This window comes from Cnephaeus nilssonii (assembly GCF_951640355.1).
Source record: "Cnephaeus nilssonii genome assembly, chromosome: 15".
NCBI classification, from domain to species: domain Eukaryota; kingdom Metazoa; phylum Chordata; class Mammalia; order Chiroptera; family Vespertilionidae; genus Cnephaeus; species Cnephaeus nilssonii.
In genome coordinates, this window is record NC_137086.1 from 37,477,681 (window position 1) to 37,498,835 (window position 21,155).

General features: G+C 37.7%; 1 protein-coding gene across 3 annotated transcripts in view; it reads left to right on the forward strand.

Annotated features, from left to right (window-relative positions):
* The window catches only part of AFTPH (aftiphilin), a 68,280-nt gene that overhangs the window by 18,430 nt on the left and 28,695 nt on the right, over nucleotides 1-21,155 (forward strand). For all 3 annotated transcript variants that reach the window (XR_013814619.1, XM_079791857.1, XM_079791856.1), the window contains exons 2-3: nucleotides 8,641-10,595; nucleotides 20,152-20,303. Coding sequence is in view for 2 of the 3 variants with exons in the window: in XM_079791857.1 (XP_079647983.1) it covers nucleotides 8,673-10,595; nucleotides 20,152-20,303 (2,075 nt within the window). In the remaining variant the exon portion in view is untranslated. The remainder of the gene's footprint in view (nucleotides 1-8,640; nucleotides 10,596-20,151; nucleotides 20,304-21,155) is intronic.

Genomic DNA, 21,155 nt, shown 5'->3' on the forward strand with positions numbered 1-21,155 from the left:
ATACTATGGTCTGAATCTTTTTTGGATACCCCCATTATTTGTTTAACCCCCTCTAGTAGGTCTCAGAATAAGCAGACATAAAAATAGCAAGCTAAACACACATCCCTCTTTGTGCACGCACACACACATGTGACTTTGTTCAGGTTGTAAAGAAAATAGATGACTGATTAGGACTCCTTGTGGTGCGAAATAAGAAGGATGAAACATTTCTTGAGGTTGCTATGTGCCAGGCACAGTAGGTAACACCTCTATCCCTTTTTCTTTTTCCTGTTAAGCAGAAATAACTATTTTAAATCCATATTTTCTATGTTTAAAATGTGGATTTGTCTAAGTCAGGCTTAATAGGTAAATTCATTATACAAATAATACTTCAATTAACAATTACTAAATAATATTTCAGTTAACAAATATTAGTGAATTGGCCTGGACACAGAAGAATTTTCTGGAAAGTTTCAGACTTCCTCCACACTGGCTGGTTGGCATTCTTGGCTGAAACTTGGGAATATCACTCATAGGTTTCTGAAGGGTGAGTTGGGCCAGAGCCAAGACCTGCTAAAGGAGAATGTGCGCCCAAGTTCTTCCCTCAATAGTTGACACAGATTTGAGGAATAAGGAAATGATCATAGTCTGGGAGTCTGATACAGCCTGTTACACCTAGAAGGAGAAAAAGGGAGCATGCGTTGCCAAGGTATGACAGGAAGAAAAACTGCTCTCTGTGTTGTTGGTGTGGTTACAAAGTCCTTGATACAGATCCTTGTATTTGCCTTAATATCTGAGTTTGAAATAGGCCTTAAACCAATAAAATATTTCATTTTTTAAACAACAAAACATTTTAGAAAAAGCAGTTAACCACAACCAAGTTTCACTAAAACAAAGATCAGATGTTTCTTCAAGAAATAAAGTATTATGGGAATGTAAAATGGTATAGCACTCTGGAAAATACTTTGGCAGTTGTTGGTTTTGGGTTTTGGGTGTGTGTGTGTGTGTGTGTGTGTGTGTGTGTGTGTGTTTTAAATTTTTTTACAAAACTAAACATACTGCCAAAACTGGTTTGGCTCAGTGAATAGAGCGTCAGCCTGCAGACTGAAGGGTCCCAGGTTCGATTCCGGTCAAGGGCATGTACCTTGGTTGTGGGCACATCCCCAGTAGGGGGTGTGCAGGAGGCAGCTGATTGATGTTTCTCTCTCATCGATGTTTCTAACTCTCTATCCCTCTCCCTTCCTCTCTGTAAAAAATCAATAAAATATATTTTTTTAAAAAACACAAAAAAACGTACACCTACCATAAGACCCAGTAATTATACTCGGGCATTTATCCCAGAAAAAAAATGAGGACTATGTTCACATAAAAACCTGTATATAAATGCTCTTAACATCTTTATTATATTCTAGAGCTCTGGTGCACAAAATTCGTGCACTGGTGGGGCGGGAGGAGGATCCCTCAGCACAGCCTGTGCCCTCTCTTAGTCCGGGACCCCTCGCTCCTTAGCACCCACCGGCTCACTGCTCCTTAGCACTGCCGTGAGGCAGGAGAGACTCGTGCAGTGCTCGCCAGCTGTGAGCCCAGCTTCTGGCTGAGCGGCGCTCCCCCTATGGGAGTGCACTGACCACCAGGGGGCAGCTCCTGCATTGAGTGTCTGCCCCCGATAGTCAGTACACATCATAGTGACCAGTCATTCTGGTCGTTCTGCCGTAATGGTCGCTTAGGCGTTTACTATATAGACTAGAGGCCCAGTGCACGAATTTGTGTATGGGTAGGGTCCAGCCGGCCTGGCCCCATCACAAGAGAAGGAGATGGCAGGAGGTTGGCTGGCTGGCCCGCCCCAAACAGGGCCCAATCAGGGCTGGGCCGGCTGGGGGGAGGGGCCATGGACGATTGGCCGGCATTCCCTGCCCCCAATTGGTGTGGGGTGGGGGGGGCATTGGGAGCAGAGCTGGCTAGGGGAAGGGGCTGCAGGCCGATCTGGGTGGTGGGGGCTGATCAGGGGTGGGCCCTCTGTGGGGAGGGGCTGTGGGTGGTGGTCCAGCTGGCCCTGACCCCAAATGGAGTTGGAGGAGCCAATCAGGGGCCAGCAGCCTGGGGGAGGAGCCATGGGTGGTTGGCCACGAGCTTGCCCCTGATCAGAGTCAGGGGGCCAATATGGGGTGGGGCTGGGTGGGGGGAGGTGCTGCAGGAGGTTGGCCGGCCAGCCCCGCCCCCCAATTGGGTCTGTTCGCTGGCTGCAGTGGGCATCATAGCGACTGGTCGTTCCGGTCTTTAACGGCGTTCCAGTCACTGGCTTTTTATATATATAGATTAGTTAAACATACTATTAGTATAGGTATTATTTATGTAGTATGCATACTGTAATAAAATACTAGAAATAACCTGTATGTATTTCATTTGGTGAATGGTTGAACAAACTAGTATATGTGTACAGTAAAATACTATCCTGTATAATAAAAGCCTAATGTGCTAAGTGTCCGGTCGACCGATCAGCTGTTCAACCAATCAAAGCGTAATATGCTAATGATATTCTAAGGTCACTCAACTGCTCGCAATGACGTGCACTGACCACCAGGGGACAGAAGCTCCGACTGGTAGGTTAGCTTGCTGCTTGGGTTCAGCCGATTGAAACTGAGCAAGATGGGCCGGACATGCCCTGGAGCCCTCCCATGGTCCTTCCTTGGCCCCTCTTGTGCACCGTTGGGGTCCCTGGTCCCTCGGCCTAGCCTGCGCCCTCTCTCAATCCGGGACCCCTCAGGGGATCTCAGAGAGCCAGTTTCAACCTGATCCTGCGGGCCAAGCCAAGAGACCCCACTGGTGCATGAATTCGTGCACTGGGCCTCTAATTCAACAATAAAAATGATTGACCTGTTGATACATGCAACAACCAAAATGGACTTTAAGGGCACTCATTATACTGAGTGAAAAAAGTTAACTTCAAAAGGTTACACTGTGATTCTACTTACATAACACTTTTGAAATGGCAGAACTATGGAGATGGAGAACAAATTAATGGTTGCCCAAGGACAGGGATGGGGTGTGGGAATAAGGGTAGTGGTGGTAGTTACACACATCTGCAGATGGGATACATTGAGCAGAACTATACACAAACCTAAAAGATTGCACGGTTTTGTTTTGTATTGTTTTAAATGAACTGAGTAAGGTCTGTAGTCTAATATTAATGTGTTAACAAGATCAGTTTCCAGTTTTGCTATTTTACTAGAGCTATATGAGATATCACCATTAAGTAGAGCTGGATGAAGGATGCACAGGAGTACTATTTTTACAACTTTCTGTTAGTCTATTATTATTTCAGAATAAAAAGTTAAAAAATAAGGTATGTTGTGCACCTATGTTCATGACAGCATTATTCATAATAGCCAAAGGTGGAAGCAACCCATCCTATCTAATAATAGAGTAACATGTAAATTACCGTCACTCCGCTACGCCCACGATTGGGCGGCGGGAGGCTGGGGGGCGGGACTTGGGGTGGCCTATCCGGCCATTGAGAGGCACAGATCCGCTGCCACTGAGGGGGGCTACCCTGCTGTTGAGAGGCGCAGGGGGCGGAACTCCAGCCCCCTGTGCCTCTCAACGGCCAGATCCGCGGCCAGGGGGCCTGCCGTGGACACCCAGCTGTGCCTCTCAAGGGCAGAGTAGCCAGGTGTCCGCGGCAGCCCCCCTCAGCGGCCGTTGAGAGGCGCAGGGGGCGGGAGTCCCGCCCCCTGCGCCTCTCAACAGCAGGGTAGCCCCCCTCAGCAGCCGCGGACCATCAAAAGTGGGGGAGCTGGGTGCCTGTCTGCTCCGGCACCAGCGGACAGGCACCCAGCTCCACCGCGAAAAGCGAAAGCATGTAGGGGACCCTACACGTGCATGATTCAATCATGCACTGGGCCTCTAGTCAACAAATGATAGCCCTGGTCAGTGTGGCTCCATTGGTTGAGCGTTGTCCCATGCACCAAAAGGTCTCCGGGTCAATTCCCTGTGAGGACACATGCCCCAGTTGTGGGCTTGATTTTCAGTAGGGGGCATCCAGGAGGCAGAGGATCAATGTTTTGCTCTCACATTGATGTTTCTCTTTCTCCCTCTCTCTTCCTCTCTCTCTAAAAAGCAGTAAAAATATAAAATCAATAAAGCCAGTCACAAAAGAACAGATACTATATGATTCCACTTTTATGAAGTATCTAGGGTAGTCAGATTCATAGAGACAAAGTAGAATGATGGTTGCAGGAGCTGGGGGATGGTGGAGTGGTGAAGGGAAAGGGGGAGTTATTGTTTAATGGGTAGAGAAGATACTTTGATATTTTGGGAGATTAAAAAAGTTCTAGAAATGGATGGTGATAAAGATTGCACAGCAGTGTGTATGTACTTAATGCCATTGAACCATACACTTAAAAATGGTTAATATGGTAAATTTTGTTATGTGTATTTTGTCATAATTTTTTTAAAATAAGGTTTTATTGTATAAGTAACACATGTTTATTATAAAACATACATATTTAAATACAATCATAAATCTCCTTGAGTGTTATTTGGTCTTTTTGTGTGTGTGTTTTTCATTTTTAAATGGTCACAGATTTAGAAAAAGTTGCAATTTCAGTACAAATATTTTCCCAAAATAATTTTGAGACTTATCAACCCAATGTCCTATCTCTGCCAAATATTCTAATGTGTATTTCCTACAACCAAGGACATTCTCTTACATAACGATAATACTACCATCAAAAATCAAGAAATTAGCATCAAAATGTTGCTGTTATCTAATCCTTGGACTATATTCAAATTTCATAATCATCCCAATAATGACCTTTACAAACAGGGAATCGGGAGTGAAATGCTGCATTTACTTGTCATGTCTCTTTAGTCAGTCATCTTCAATCTGGAACAGTTCTTCACTTTTTCCTTAATTTTTATGACATTGATACTTGTGAAGATTGTTTTGAAGATTGTCTCTCAATTTGAATTTGTCTGACGTTTCCTCATGATTCAGTTGAGGTTATATATTTTTGGCAGGAATATTCCGAAAGTGATTCTACGTTCTTCTCATTGCATTTGTCAACTGATGCATGATTTCAATATTCCTATTACTAATGTTCACTTTGATCACTTGATTAAGTGTCAGCCTTCACCACTTATAAAGTTACACTTTTTCCTTTATAATTAAGTATGTTGTGGAGAGGTATTTTGAAGCTATGCATATCCTGTTCCTCATCTAACTTTCAATTTATTCACTTACATGTTTATATCTGTGAGAATTGAGTTTATTTATTCAGTGGATTACAATCAGTTATTATTTTTATTTTGATGCTCAGTTGTCCTTGATTTAACTGTTTGGAACCCTTCAAGCTGGTTTTTGTGTTCTTTTAACATGCTCCCATCATAAATGTTTTAAATTTAAAAAAAAAAAAAGAATCATGACATTAATGCTACATAGTATGCTATTGTAAGAATATAACATAATTTGTATAAATAATCTCTTTGGGGCATTTTGTTTTACTTTTTTTTCTTTTTTTTAGGAATTTGTATAGTATGGCCAGATTGCCTTCTGCAAGCTTTATAACAATTTGCACACCCACCAGCAGTATAGTATGTGTGTGCCAGGTGTCCATTTCTCCACACTCTCATTAACAATCAGAGACTATTTTTAAATAGTAGGAACTTCATAATTATAGGGAAACTGTTAGAAGTCAAATTACCCTGTACACTAAACATTGGAAGGAGATAACAGGACTCTAAACAAGGGGAAAAACAGGGATTACTTTATACAGGGTGTCCCAGAAAAAATGTATACACACTTTAACAGCTAATAGCTCAGTTTTGAAAATGAAATTTATTAAGCACTACATTTATAATTATTCAAAGTGTGTGTATACATTTTTGGAGGATACTCATATATCTTTTGGGTGGTTTTTTTTTCTTTTTAAATCAGCAGCACACAAAAAAAGGTATTTCAAAACTAAAACAATTACTCTTTGTGATGCTGATTTCATAAGGAAGACAATTTAAAGTAGGTATATTACAATGGGGCCTTTTACTTTTCTCATGACTTGCTCATTTCTTTCAAGTAACTCTCAATGACTGATCAGTCATTGATCTCAAAGATCTGAAGCCATTCTCTACTAACCCACCTGTATGACCTTTGGAACAGTTGATCATCACTTAGCCCCATTTTCTTCATCTCTAATTTAAATTAATATTATTTCTAAGACACCTTCTCCCTAAAACTGGAAGATCATATAAAATTTTATTCTGAGAGTTGAAAAAAATTAATTCTTTTTAAGCTGCAAAACTGATTGAATTTTGTAATAAACATGTTCCTCATGTACCTTACTGGCAACTGTGAATTAAAGGAAATATCAATTCATTATTTATGGGCTAATTTTATTGTAGGACTTTGGTTGTTAATCCTCCCTTTGCTTTTAATATTAGCCTGTCTTGTGGCACTTTTGACTGTTTAGTACAGAGGAACAGAATAAACTAGATATAAATTTAAGAAGTAAATGTATAAAAAAAAGAGAGGACACGATAAACTAAAGGATATGGGAAGGATTATTAAATAAATGGGATTATGATAATTGCTTGGCTAGTTAGGAAAGATTTTACTTAGATTTGCTTTAGATCATACACTAAATAAATTCTAGATGGATTAAAAATTAAATGTTAAAAATACACTCCAAAAGCAGATAAAAGTGATACTATTTACTAAATCTTAAACTTATATACCGTATTTTCCGGCGTATAAGACGACTGGGCGTATAGAAGATTTTCCTGGGTTAAAAAGTCGTCTTATACGCCGGAAAATACGGTAATAATAAAATAATGAAGAAAATTATTAATGAGAAGATCAATTGGTTTTACCCCTTAAAAATTAATTTGTAAAAGCAGTTTGGCAGTATATATATATATATATATATATTTATTTTATTTCAGAGAGGAAGGGAGAGGGTGAGAGAGAAACATCAGTTTCATAGAGACAGAGAGAATCATTGATTAGCTGCCTCCTGCACAGCCCCCCACTGGGAATCAAGCCTGCAACCGAGGCATGTGCCCTGACTGGGAATCGAACCGTGACCTCCTGGTTCATAGGTCTATGCTCAACCACTGAGCCAAACCGGCCAGGTTGCAGTTTCTTATAGAGTTAAACACTGTATCCCAGCATTCACACTCCTGGGTACTTAAGTTAGAGAAATGAAAACTCATATTCTCCGAACAGTCTGTACATAAATGTTCATAGCAGCTTTATTTGTAATTGTAAAATACAGGAAACAACCAAAATGTCCTACATGGAGTGAATGGAGGAACAAACTGTGGTATATCAGTTTGTTATATAATAGAATACTACTTAGCAGTAAAAAAGGAATGAACTATATGATGAATATTAAACTATTTTTGCAACGATTCTTATCCAAATTGTAGTGATGATTAGTACTCAAATCTAATCTATATATGTGATAAATATCCTAGAACCACACACACACACACAAAACACAAAGGGAAAAAAAAACTAAACAAGGTGGTTTAATCAAGTGCTATCATTAATTACCATATTATTGGGGGGAAACTGAGTGGAATGTACACGATAACTATATTCTTGTACATCCTAAATGATTTCAGAATTGAAAATTATAAAAAATTAAATTGTGGTACATGTAGGCACTGGAATATTATTCATTGCTAAAACAAAATGAGCTATCAAGCCATGAAAAAACATGGAGGAACCTTAGATGCATATTACTAAGTGAAAGAAGCCAGTCATCCAGTATGTACAGGCTACATATATACTGTATGATCCCAAGTATATAACATCCTGGAAAAGGCAAAACTATAAAGATAGCAAAAAGATCAGGGATTTCCAGGAGGGTCAGGGGAGCGGGAAGGATGAACAGGTGGAACACAGGATTTTTTAGAGCAATGAAATTACTCTATAATACTATAATGTGGACACGTGTCTATACATTTGTCTAAACCCAAGGAATGCATAACACCAAGAGTGAACCCTAATATAAACTCTGGACTTTAGGTATTAATGATATGTTGATATACTGTAGGCTCATCAATTATAACAAAGATATCACTGTGGTGGATGATGTTCTTAATAGGAGAGGCTATGAATGAATAGGGTCAGGGAAATATATGGGAAATCTCTGTATCTTCTGTGCTTTTGCTATGAACCTAAAACTACTCTAAAAAAATAAAGTATATTAAAACAAAACAAAAGAATCAACTTGGGTAAAAAATTGAAAAGCAAAGTGAGGAAAATATTTGTAATAATTATTAGAGATAAAATGTTCATATCTTTTATTTATAAAGAGCTTATACAAATTCATAAGGTAAGCCCTGAGTAAACTGGAAAGAGGGCTTAAGAGAACAAGCAAGTGCCCTCAAAGAGAATTTTTTAGATATACTTTTGGGTTTATTTGAAATTTGTTGAAATCCCCAAATTTAGTAATGTACTACCAATGCCCTTAGAAACATATACTCTAAGAGGGAAAAATTTTTGGCATATTATTATAGTGGTGAAAAGTCATCTCACCTAAGAGGAAAATAGTTTAAAATATACAAAACAGAGCACTGTAAATTTGCATTGTTTTGAAGTAGCTTAGAGAATTTTGAAAGATCTTATCCTTAAAAAATATCTTTTTTTCCCCCCCCCAGTTATAAATTAATTATTTGAAAGCAAGTGAACAATGGAGCCAGACGTCATTCAAATGTACTCTTCATCCCCACCACCACTGGACAATGGAGCCGAGGATGAGGATGAGGATGAATTTGGGGAATTTGGAGGGTTTTCAGAAGTTAGCCCTTCCAGTGTAGGGTTTGTTGAATTTGAAACACCAGATTGTACTCATCCCAAGGAAGAGTTTGTACCTTCAAACCATTTTATGCCAATTCATGATTTCTCAGAAAATGTAGATAGCCTTACAAGCTTTAAGTCCGTTAAAAATGGTAATGATAAGGATATCACTACTGAACTTTCTTCTCCTGTGAAAGGACAGTCTAATGTTTTGCTCTCTACCACCAGCAAAGAAGTAATTCCATCTGAAACTTTAGATACTTCCATTGATGGCATAGAATGTCCAGGAGATTTAAATAAAATAATGGAGCAGAGACAGAATGTTGGAACACCTGAAAGTTTCTCTCCAAGAGATTTTAGAACTGATATGAATGTTATTCATCAAAACCAGCATTTAGAGAGCTGCAATGGTGAAAAGCCTCCTTGTCTGGAGATTCTAACAAATGGGTTTGCAGTATTGGAAACTGTAAATCCTCAGGGAACAGATGATCTGGACACTGTAGTGGATTCAAAAGGAAGAAAGCCTCTTAGCACTCATGGTACTGAGTATAATTTAGACTGTGCACATAGTCCTGCTGAGGAATTTGCAGATTTTGCCACATTTCCCGAAAAGGAAAGGATACAACTAGAAGAAATAGGATGTGCAATTTTAAATGATAGAGAAGCACTAACCATTCAGGAAAACAATAAAATTAATAGAGCTAATGAACTGAATTCTGTAAAAGAAGTGTCTTTGGGTAGAAGCTTTGATGATAAAGGACACATTGAAGGAGAGGATCAGATTTGCCTTTCAGAAACAAGCATGAAGAGTAACAGAGGTCTCAGTACTAAAATACAAGGCCTTCCAACATTACAACAGGATGAATTTTTAAATTCAAGTGTACAATCAAAGGCTTGGACTTTGGTAGACTCAGCTGATAATTTGGAAACCAATAGGAGAGAACAATGTAAAACTGAGGAAAAACTTGATTTATTTACTTCCAAATGTACTGGCCTATGCATGGATTCTGTTAAAACTTTTGATGCTGATGATGAAGTTAGTTCTTCCAAAGAAAGTAGAAAGTTTACTGATTACCAAAGCCCCAGCATTGATCCTGCAGAAGAAAATGTTTTGGGCGATCCTATAAGTATAAAAAATGGCGATAGTAGTAACAACTTTGTGACTTGCAACGATACTAATGAAGATGATTTTGGTGACTTTGGCACAGCCAGTGGCACAACTCCACCTTTTGTTACTGGTACTCAAGATTCCATGAGTGATGTCACTTGTGAAGAGTCTTCAGAGCACTTTCCACATATTAGTGAACCAAGTGATGACTTTGGAGAATTTGGGGATACAAATGCTGTTTCTTGCCAAGAGGAAATTATATTTACCGAGTTAGACCGGAAACAAAATTCTGATAGTTTTTCAGAGGAATTTAAGTTGGAAAGAAAGTCTACAGGAACTGAATCAGTTTCAAAACTAAAAATTGGGCAAGAAGGTGAGTTTGGAGATTTTGATTCTGTGCCACATATTCAAGATGACTGCAGTGCTTTTCAAGACTCTGATGATTTTGCGGACTTCAGTTCAGCTGGTCCTAGCCAAGTTGTAGATTGGAATGCTTTTGAGGATGGACAGAAAGATAGTTGCTCTTGGGCTGCTTTTGGAGATGAGCAAGCTGCTGAATCTCATCATCGGAAGGAAGCCTGGCAGTCACATAGGACAGATGAAAAGACTGCTATCCCAGAAACCCTCAAAACGCATAGTGTCCCTTTAGCAACTTCCAAAGGAGCAGTTGCGGGTGGCTATGTACAGGAAACAGCCACTTCAGTTCAGGTATTTACTAATTTTCTCTATTTTATATGACATAAATATGGAGGCTTCTTAATTTAACTTTTCAAAAAATATTTTTAAATTGAATATCTGTTAAGGAGTCTTTATGAGACATAATGCTTGCCTGATTTATAGGTCACTTACATTTTTTACAAGCCTTTGGTAAACTTGAAATAGACAGTCTTAACAATAATGCTTAGTAAAAATTTTCTTTGTCTCAAGGAGTTTTTTAATATTTCTTTAAATATTGGTTTTTTGATTAATATGAATATTATCAAAATTAACACTTGGTCCTCAAGCTTAGTTTAAAGATCCTGAGAATAAAATCAGAATCTATAAATTCTACTTCTCTAGTTATCTTTTGCTAAGCAAACCATTTTACATTCATCAAAAATGTAAAAATTTATCAATTAGCTAATTATTCTAGTGAATCCTTCAGTGTTTACTTTTATAGTGGTTTTAAAAGAAGGTTAAACTGAGATTTAGAAGACTTTTTTAAGTTTCAAAAAGCAATGTCTTTTCATTTTGTCTATCAAAGAAAGACCTAGGAAATTGAAGTATAGTTTTGATAGCAGAAGAAAGCAAGCAGAATTTGAAATCTCAACCTATGCTGAAGGATAGAAAAAGAATTTGAAAAAAACAAACAAATTTGGGCCTCGTAATTTACCAATAACAGGTACTAAAAGACCTGAGGTAAGGGTGAGAGAGTAAGGTTTAGATCTAGTAAGAGACAACCATGGTTGACTTATTATGGCTGTATTATTTGCTTATAATTTCTTGCAAATGTACATTTACAGCCACTCTCGTTGAGTAAGGACATCAAGGAGAATATTTTTTATTCCCCTGTACTTTATCATCTTCTTGTATAGTCTCTTTTAGAGAAGATTCATTAAGGTTTATTTTCATCTAAAGTAGCCCCTAGAGGTGCAGCTTGATACCCAAGTTGTTCCTTCGGCTACATTTTGCCTTTCCTCAACCCCAGGGGTGTGGAAGAGAACACTTGAAAATAACTGCTTTATACTGACAATTGATATATGTAACACTTGGTCCTCAAGCTTAGTTTAAAGATCCTGAGAATAAAATCAGAATCTATAAATTCTACTTCTCTTGTTATCTTTTGCTAAGCAAACCATTTTTAATTGGAAGTATTTCCAAAGTCTGAATGTTAATTGAAATGGTTATACATCATTGCTTTAACATCTTTAATACTTTAAGATATTGTTGAAATTATGGTATTACCAGTTGAAGATGAGCAAGCTGCTGAATCTCATCATCAGAAGGAAGCCTGGCAGTCACATAGGACATATGAAAAGACTGATACCCCAGAAACCCTCAAAATGCACAGCTAATCACTTTTCATTTGACTTTGAATGTCTTAATAGCTAAATTTGCTAATTCACTTATTACATGGTTTGGCTAATGTTTTATATCTGATGAGGAATTTATTATTGAGGCAGAAGCTTGCAATTGTAAAGAAGGAGTGAATTAATTATACAATGCAAAGCAAAGACTGTTGGTTTTGACCTAATCCTTTTCATAGTTAGTTTCATCTTACTAGAGTATAAGGTGACACTGGTATTAGATGATCTTTAATTTATGGCATTAGAACATTTAACATCATCAGATAATGAATTTTTTAAAGTATGACCACTTTAAAAAGGAATTTTTTTGCATCATACAAGTTGATCGACGTTATTTATGTATAATTTGATAACTGAATATAGGAGGTAATAAAGTATATGGTCCTTATGGAATCTTATGTATCTGAGTTTGAATCTTGACTCAGCCTCTTATAAGCTTTATGATTTAAGACAAGTTACCTCTGAACTCAGTTATCTGTAATATCTACTTCAGAGGACTTTTGTGCAGATAAAATGACTAAATTTTAAAATGAGTGAAAAAAATCTGAAACACCAAAATTTTTAATATGATTCTATTTTTTAAAAATAAAACAAACTGTGTATATGTGGCAAGATGCGTTAAGACTTCCTGAGATTTATTTGGCTCAGTCCTTAGGCTTTTATTTTTGCTGAATGAGTTACACAAAAGGAGCAGAACTTGGAGGTGGGTGTTGAAATAGACTGCTGGAAAGGGCTGGAAGAGAACTTTGGAAGAAAGTTGAGGTAGGAGAATGGGTAAGCCCTGCTGACTGAGTAGTTGCAAATGACTTTCATTCTTATCCTGCTGTTGTGAAGGAGGCCTGTGGCCTGCAATTTCTTTCTTTTCCAGGATTTGCTGAGCTACTCCAGCAGGGCTCTTAACATTTTAATAAAATATCTCTTCCTTGGGTCAAGAGACAAATCAGTTATTGTGGCTTTATTGCAATAATTTGTTACTTAGGGGAAAAATCAACCAAGAAGAAATTTTTCAAAGTTATAAAATGTTCTTAGATAAACTAATTCTCAGAAGTGGGTCTAGCAAACCTCAAAGGGGATTTAAGCCATACATGACCATGTATTGATAAATATTCTTCCTCTACAGTGAAATTATCTTTTTTAGAGTTCAATATATTTCATTCTCATTAACAGAGAAAAGCAGGTAGTGGTATCTCTATTGTATAAATTGGAAAGAGATCAAAACTATTCTTCACTTTTTGGGCTAAGATTTAAAACAAAACAAAATGACAACAAAAGTCCTCTTTCAAACAGTCCTTTTTTCCAAAAGACCATTGTTTATATTGTTTCAACAGGTTTGTTTATTTACCTGTTAATTTTCCAGAAAGGGACCTTGACTGATAGCCAAGATACCTTTTTCTTAAGAATATAGTAAAGAAGATAATGTCATAAGCACTGCAGTTAATTTTGAGCTTTTGTAAAATTTGAAAAGTATTACTCTGATGTTATTTGATAATTTAGGTAATTAGTGAGTAATTTTTTTAAAATATTAATTGGCTGTAGAAAAGGAAGCTATGAGTCATTCTTTCTTATTAGGTATCTAATTGATAATGCTACTGGGAAAATAGTTTAGATCAGTGATGTATAGTTTAGATCAGTGATGGCGAACCTATGACACGCGTGTCAGCACTGACACGCGTAGCCATTTCTGACACGCGGCCGCTGAGGCGGCCGCATGCCTAGGATGAAACATTTGCTGCTCCTGAGGATGAAACATTTGCAACTAGAGTCTTGGAGTTAGTTTTTTCCTCAAAGTGACACACTACCCGAGTTATGCTCAGTTTTTTGGCAAAGTTTGACACACCAAGCTCAAAAGGTTGCCCATCACTGGTTTAGATGAAGATTCGTTTTGAGAGCTTTAAATATTAAGAATATCACAAAAAGGAAAAAAGAGAATCTCTAATACTTTGGCTTATGTTATTTTCAGATTAAGTTATTGGTTTGTTCACCAGAAAGTCAGCATTCTCAAACTGAGTATAACTAATCCTATATTTTCACCTTTGTTTGTTTAATCATCTGCCTGAGGCTTGTGAAAGTTTTCCTTTATTTGGGGAACACTTCAATTTATGACTGAAAACAGAAGTAAGCAACAAAATAAAGAAATTAAGTGGTCAAAAGATACAAATTTTTAGTTATAAATAAGTCCTGGGGATGAAAGGTACAGCATGATGATTATAATTCATAATACTGTATTTTATATTTGAAAGTTGCTAAGAGAGTAGATCTTAAAAATTCTCATCACAAGAAAAATTTGTAACTGTGTGGTGATGGATGTTAACTAGACTTATTGTGATGGTCAGTTTGTAGTATACACATATGTCTAATCATATGTTGTACACCTGAAATTAATATAATGTTATATGTCAATTATATCTCAAGAAATTAAGATTTTGGCTTTATAGCTCTTTGCTAATCTGAAGTATTTGGATAGTGATTCCTTTTGTTATTTTTCCCTCAAAAAATTTGAAATTCTGGGCTTTTATTCCAAAATAGATAGAAATGTTTTATTAGATTTATCCAAAAATTGTGTAGAAATTGCAAAGCATCTTTTTAGAGCCTCATGAATATTATAACCAGTCGCTTTTATATAGTTTAAAATTGGAAACTGACAAGTATACAGTTGTAGGTTGTACTTGATATCTTACTTAATATTTAATGGTGTTGAGGCATAAGGTATCTTTTTAAATGGAAGATTATATTACCCAGTGGATTTTATGTTTCTTCTAAACTTCCACTTAAGAGCAAGACCTAATGCTATCAATATAAAACTATTAACAATAATCAACTTTTGTTCCTAAGAAAGAAAGAAAAAGCTAACTAGGAATATGTTTAAGGAATTTTAGGAATTACCTTAAATACAAAATACATTAAAGGAGATACATATTTGAATGGCATAAGAACCAGAGTCTAGGACCCCTAGTTGTACTGGTCTTACACACTACCTTGAAAAACTGAATGAGACCTTCAATCTGCTCATACTCCAGTTGTTTATAAAATAAAAGTGTATTAGTTAGCACTCTCCAGAGAAACAGAACCAGGAGAATGGATGGATGAATGGATGGATGAGGGGAGAGTGGCGTGGGGGAAGACTGAAAAGTCCCAATCTCTACAGTCTTTGAGCTGTCTTCAGTGATTGGATGAGGCCCACTCATATTAGGAAAGACAATCTACTTTATTCCGTCTACCAATTCCAGTGTTAATCTCATCTAGAAACACCTCCATAAACATAACCAGAATAATGTTTGATCAACCTCTAAGTACCTCATGGCCCAGTCAAGTTGACACTTAAAATTAACCATATGGGAACCACATGTCTATGTATAGCTTTCAAAATTTTTAGAACACTTGTAACTTGTTTGTGACTGAGGCTACCAGTGGGGAAATTCTGCATTAGATAATATGACTTATTTGCACAAGTAGGTAAAAGGCTGCTTATACTAGTACTAGAGGCCCGGGGCACGAAATTCGTGCATGGGGGGGGGGGGGGGGCGGGGGAAATGTCCCTCAGCCCAGCCTGCACCCTCTCCAATCTGGGACCCCTTGAGGAATGTCCAACTACCCATTTAGGCCCGATCCCAATTGCCCCTAACCGCTTCTGCCTGCCAGCCTGATCACCCCCTAATGACTCCCCTGCCAGCCTGATTGGTGCCTAACTGCTCCCCTGCCAGCCTGTTTGTCCCTAACTGCCCTCCCCTGCAGGCCTGGTCACCCCTAACTGCCCTTCCCTGCAGGCCTGGGTCCCCCCAACTGCCCTTCCCTGCAGGCCCGGTCACCCCCAACTTCCTTTCTCTGCTGGCCTGGTCACCCCTAACTGCTCTCCCCTGCAGGCCTGGTCACCCCTAACTGCCCTCCCTTGCAGGCTTGATCACCCCAACTGCCCTCCCTTTCAGGCCTGGTCCCTCCCAACTGCCTCCCCTGCTGGCCATCTTGTGGTGGCCATCTTGTGTCCACATGGGGGCAGCCATCTTGTGTGTTGGGGTGATGGTCAATTTGCATATTACTCTTTTATTAGATAGGATATCCTAGGGCTTTCTTCCTCCAGCCTTAGACAGAAGATATGATGGAATTGGGAATTCATGCATGATCATTTGTCCCCCATTGATGAATTAAACAATCGGGTAGTTAATTGTTTTTGCTTTCCCAGAAATCCTATCTGATTTGGGAAAAAAAAAAATGAAAATATAAAAACACTTAAGGTAATAAAGGACCTTGATAGGAAAACAAATGTTTGAAATGAGAAATGCTACAAAAGCCAGTTTACCTTTGGAGAGTAGGATAGTCAAGGCCACATAGGACTTTTGTGAGCTCCTTCCCCATAAAAGATATTTAAAATTTTATTTTATAACGGTATAAAGATGAGTATGTTAATATTAGATATTAAAACATTTTCATGAACCCCTAAAATTATTGTGGGCCCTAGGTCCTGTGCCTATTGTGTAAGTTGGTCCTGGGCATAGTATAATGCTAAAAGCAAGGCTCTGGAGTCCCACTGCTAGATTCAGATTCATGTTTCACCACTAACTTTTGCATTATCCACTTCCCTGAACCTCAGATTTAAAGAATAATCAAAGTATTTACTTCAAAACTCTTATTATGAAGATAAAATAAAATTGTGCATCTAAAGGTCCTTAATTAGCACAGTGCCTTGCACATAATAAGTGCTCAATAAATGTTACTGAATAATCTCAGAAATGAACTTGGAAAGTGGTCTTCAGAGGTGCAAGAAATAGTGTTACTAACTGGATTTTTTGGTGAATAGCAGGAAGTAATAGAGACAAATGAGAATTTGTGGGGGAGTACCCCTAATTCTGGCTCTATATTTACCCATCAAACTATTTTGAGAGCAAAGCTGCTGCTTTGGGCTAGTTTCCATTCTCAGAATAGTTTTGACAGGTAGGAACTCTTATGGGAATAAGTGCCCTTCTGTGCAAGTAGTAAACCTCCTTATTTAGCTTCCTAGCACTGGACATGAATAGAGAAAATGAAAAGGGAATCTGGCACCTCCCTTGAAGGGCATTTGACTTTCAACCTTGCATTTATTAGAGCCCCCAGTTCTTAAAATGTTTAATGGCTAGATGTGCTGCTGTTTGCTAGGCTTAGTATTTGAGATTTGTATGAATTGAAGGACATGACTGAGTTATATAAACTGGTATTCAGCCAACCAGTCACCAGTTTCTAAATTCCAAATTTAAGGGAGAACTGATGGCTCTTTTTCCTCTTTGACTTTGGTGTTGAAGGCATTTAAAATTTAAGTATTTGATGTGAATATTATTTTATTTAGTTACTATTATAATCTCAGCTAAAATTTAGTATGCTAAGTATGTACACTTTTGTTACCCTCACATTAATGTAGAGCATAGCACTGACGAGTAAAATTTTCAGTTTTCTTTGTTGAAAACTATGAATTGTTGTGTTGAATGAAATTATTTGCTTTTTTAAGCAAATCAGCAGTTAATAATTGAATACCTTATCTAATGACTACAAATGTTTGAAAGACAAAAAAAAAAGTGGATAAAAGCATGATTTAATGAAAAGAAAGTAGGCTTTAGCGTCTGGCTTTGGGTCAAATCTTTGCTGTGCACCATGCCAGCTTGTGACTGGTTATATTAATCTCCCTTTACTTTCTTCATCTATAACATGGACACAATACTTGTCTTTCAGGGTTTCTTTTAAAGGATTTATCAAGTAATATATGTAGAGCATCAAGCATAGTGCATTACATAAAGGCATTCATTCAGCTATTATTATTTATAAATGTTAAAATTATATAAATATATCCAGTCTGTGTACAAAAATTATTTAGATGGCTTACAATAAGATATACTTTAGTAAATATAACAAATATGCCCCCTGCATTCTTAAATAAAAATGAAGCAGTGTTGTTTTTTAAAAAAAGTCTATTTTACATTGATATAGTTAATATTCCTGTACCAGTTATGTGTAGGAATCTAGGTACTAGAGATTCAAGATAAGGGATAGTCCTTGCCCTCAAAGCTCCTGTAATTTTTAGAAATTGAATTTAGAACTGCTTTGATGACACTATAATATAGTGGCAGTATGTGTTGGGTAGTGCTGTTCAGTTAGTGGACTCTGGCTACTTGAATCTTTGTTACTTGTTTATTGCCCTACCTCAGTTGGGCAAACTGTGGCCTAAGCGACAAATCTGTCCTGACACCTGCTTAGTACATAAAGTTTCATTAGAACACACCCACACTTGCTGGTTTATGGATGGCCTGCAAAGCCGAAAGTATTTACTATCTAACCCTTTATGAAAAAAATTGCCTGCTTCATTCAACAGTAGGTTTGAAGCAGTTTAATGTAATGTCTAATCCTAGACATATGGAACTTTCTTTTCAAATTACTATGTAATTCATGTTCTTTATGAGAAAAGATTGGGAAAGAAGTAAAATATTGAGGTAATCAGGTTAATGTAATGCTCTGTTTCCTCGCGTACATTCCACTAATTTAAGAATTTGCTTGCTGGTACACCTAAGACTTGTTGTGTAATATTGCCCAAATGATTGAATGTGTTTTGGAGTCAATTTCTTTCTTCCTTTGATAAATGTTATGTTTTTTTGTGTTGTTTTTTTTTTTTTATCCCATTTAACAAAGAAGATACCAGAACGATTCTGTTTTAATTTACAGAGAAATAAAAATTTGGTCTTATGTGAGTTTTGTTTACCTTCCCTGCCCAGGAGATGCCAACACTCCTCAGGTTTCCAATTAGATGGTTATCTGATCCGTTTAAAAGTAATGTCTGTCCATTCCCTCTGTTGAAGCCTTTAAGTGCTGGTCCCCTTGACACACTCAAGTTTCACAAGCCTTGGGATCTTGAGCTTACTTTTTACTGGAAGTTTCATAATTGATACTGAGAACTTTTCTCATATCACAGACATGAATATAATAAAGATTTTAGAGTCACCTGCAGAGAGCAGAAGAGTACCTGAGACTAATTATGCAGTGTTAAGTTTTTTGCTCTGATACTGCTTTCAAAAGAGAGATTTTAGTTTGGAAAATGTTTGTGAAAATTTTTCCTTTTGGTTTTCCTGTTTGCTGACTGTACTAAACAACAGAAATCAAGTGATAACTTGTGTGCCTTACTTGGCAGGAAGTACCACCATGATGTGGCATTTTCTTGTACACTGGGTGTCATTTCAGAAATACACTTAATCTTCCAACAAGCTTTAACATGTTAACAATTTGTATTCCTATTTGATGTTTAATTAGTAAATTGAACTACTATTCAATTTTACATGTATCTGAAATAGTAAGGAGAGTGATGTTATTATAGGTTGCACATGTAGAATAAACCTAGTAGTAACCAAAAATGTAAGTTAATCTAAATCCAGTAAGTTTTAATTAATGAAAAAATTCCAAATACCAACTTTCTTGGTGAAAATTCTTGGGAATATATGAGTTTTGCTTGGAGGAAAGGCATTGTTTTATTCAAAAATACATATATACATACCATAGAAAAGTAGAGAAATGGAATTTCTAGAAGATAACACAGATCATCAGAATAATAAATGAGCTGTTGAATTTCTAAGTAAAAATTGAGACATTCTTTCCTATTTTGGTTTGCTCTCTTAGCAGCAGAGATGTTTCTGAAAGGCTTTCAGAATTCAAGTTTATGTCCAAGAAAAAAGGTTTGTTCAACTATAGTAGTATACTTTTACGAGCATCCCATCTTATTGGTCCTAAATCTAGAATATGTGAGTGGTGATAAGAAACATCGCAGATTAGTGTAAAGAATATGAATGCTATCTAGTATTTGGTTTTTGTTTTTGCTTTGGACAATTTATTCAGACTTTGAGATTGCTTTCTCACTTTACAATTGGGTAATAATTTCTTCTTTGTAGAATTTTCTAATGGATTAAATAACATGTTTCTAAAGTACCAGGTATAATGCTTGTTGTGTAACTACATTTAATTTTCATCACTGTATCACCAAGATTGTTTAAAGTAATCATTTAAAACAGCTGTTCTATGAGTAGTTGTGCTTCTTTCACATGTACCTGACTGGTAGTTTCCCTCTCTGTCTTATAGTAATGGACAGAGGGTGTGTGTGTGTGTGTGTGTGTGTGTGTGTGTGTGATGAAGAAGAAGAAATATGACATTAAAACTTGAGAAATGAAAATATACTTTTGGGGGGTATTTTGGTACAGACAGCTTTACTAAACCGCCTGGAGCGAATTTTCGAAGCATGTTTTCCTTCCATGTTTGTCCCTGATACTGAAGAGGAAGTTACTTCCCTGAAGCACTTGCTGGAAACAAGCACCTTGCCAGTAAAAACAAGAGAGGCCTTAACTGAAAGTGGGTAAGTAGTAGACAGTTGTTAGATAGCATGTAGATGTGTTAGTGTCAACTGTTCTATTTTATAAGGTTATCTTAAACATTAAGGTTCTGAAACATTATTGTGTTAAAGTTTTAAAAAATCATATTGTGCTAAAAATACATGATTTTTTAAAACCTCCGTGCGTCTCCATTTTTTAGCTTTTTTTCTGATATTTCTAAATCAGTATTCTAACCAGTCAATCTTACATTCCATCTTTTGACTTCATAGAATGGTAGATGAGAATTTAGACCTTACATCTGCTATTCTCCTTCATCATCCCAATATACTTATAGTTTTCGGTTAAATTTTTATTTGATATTTTCATTATGATAATCACTAGAGGCCCGGTGCATGAAATTCGTGCACTGGGAGGGAGGGGGTCCCTCAGCCCAGCCTGCACCCTCTCCAATCTGGGACCCCTCGGGGGATGTCCCAACTGCCGGTTTAGGCTCAATCCGTCAGACATCCCTCTCACAATCTGGGACTGCTGGCTCCCAACTGCTTGCCTGCCTGCCTGTCTGATTGCCCCTAACCGCTTCTGCCTGCCAGCCTGATCACCCCCTAACCACTCCCCTGCCAGCCTGATCGACGCCTAACTGCTCCCCTGCTGGCCCGATTGCCCCCAACTGCCCTCCCCTGCCATCCTGGTTGCCCCAACTGCCCTCCCCTGCTGGCCTGGTTGCCCCCAACTGCCCTTTCTCCCCTGCAGGCCCGGTCACCCCCAACTGCACTCCCCTGCAGGCCTGGTCACCCTCAACTGCCCTCCCCTGCAGGCCTAGTTGCCCCCAACTGCCCTCCCTTGCAGGCCTGGTCCCCCACGACTGACCTCCCCTG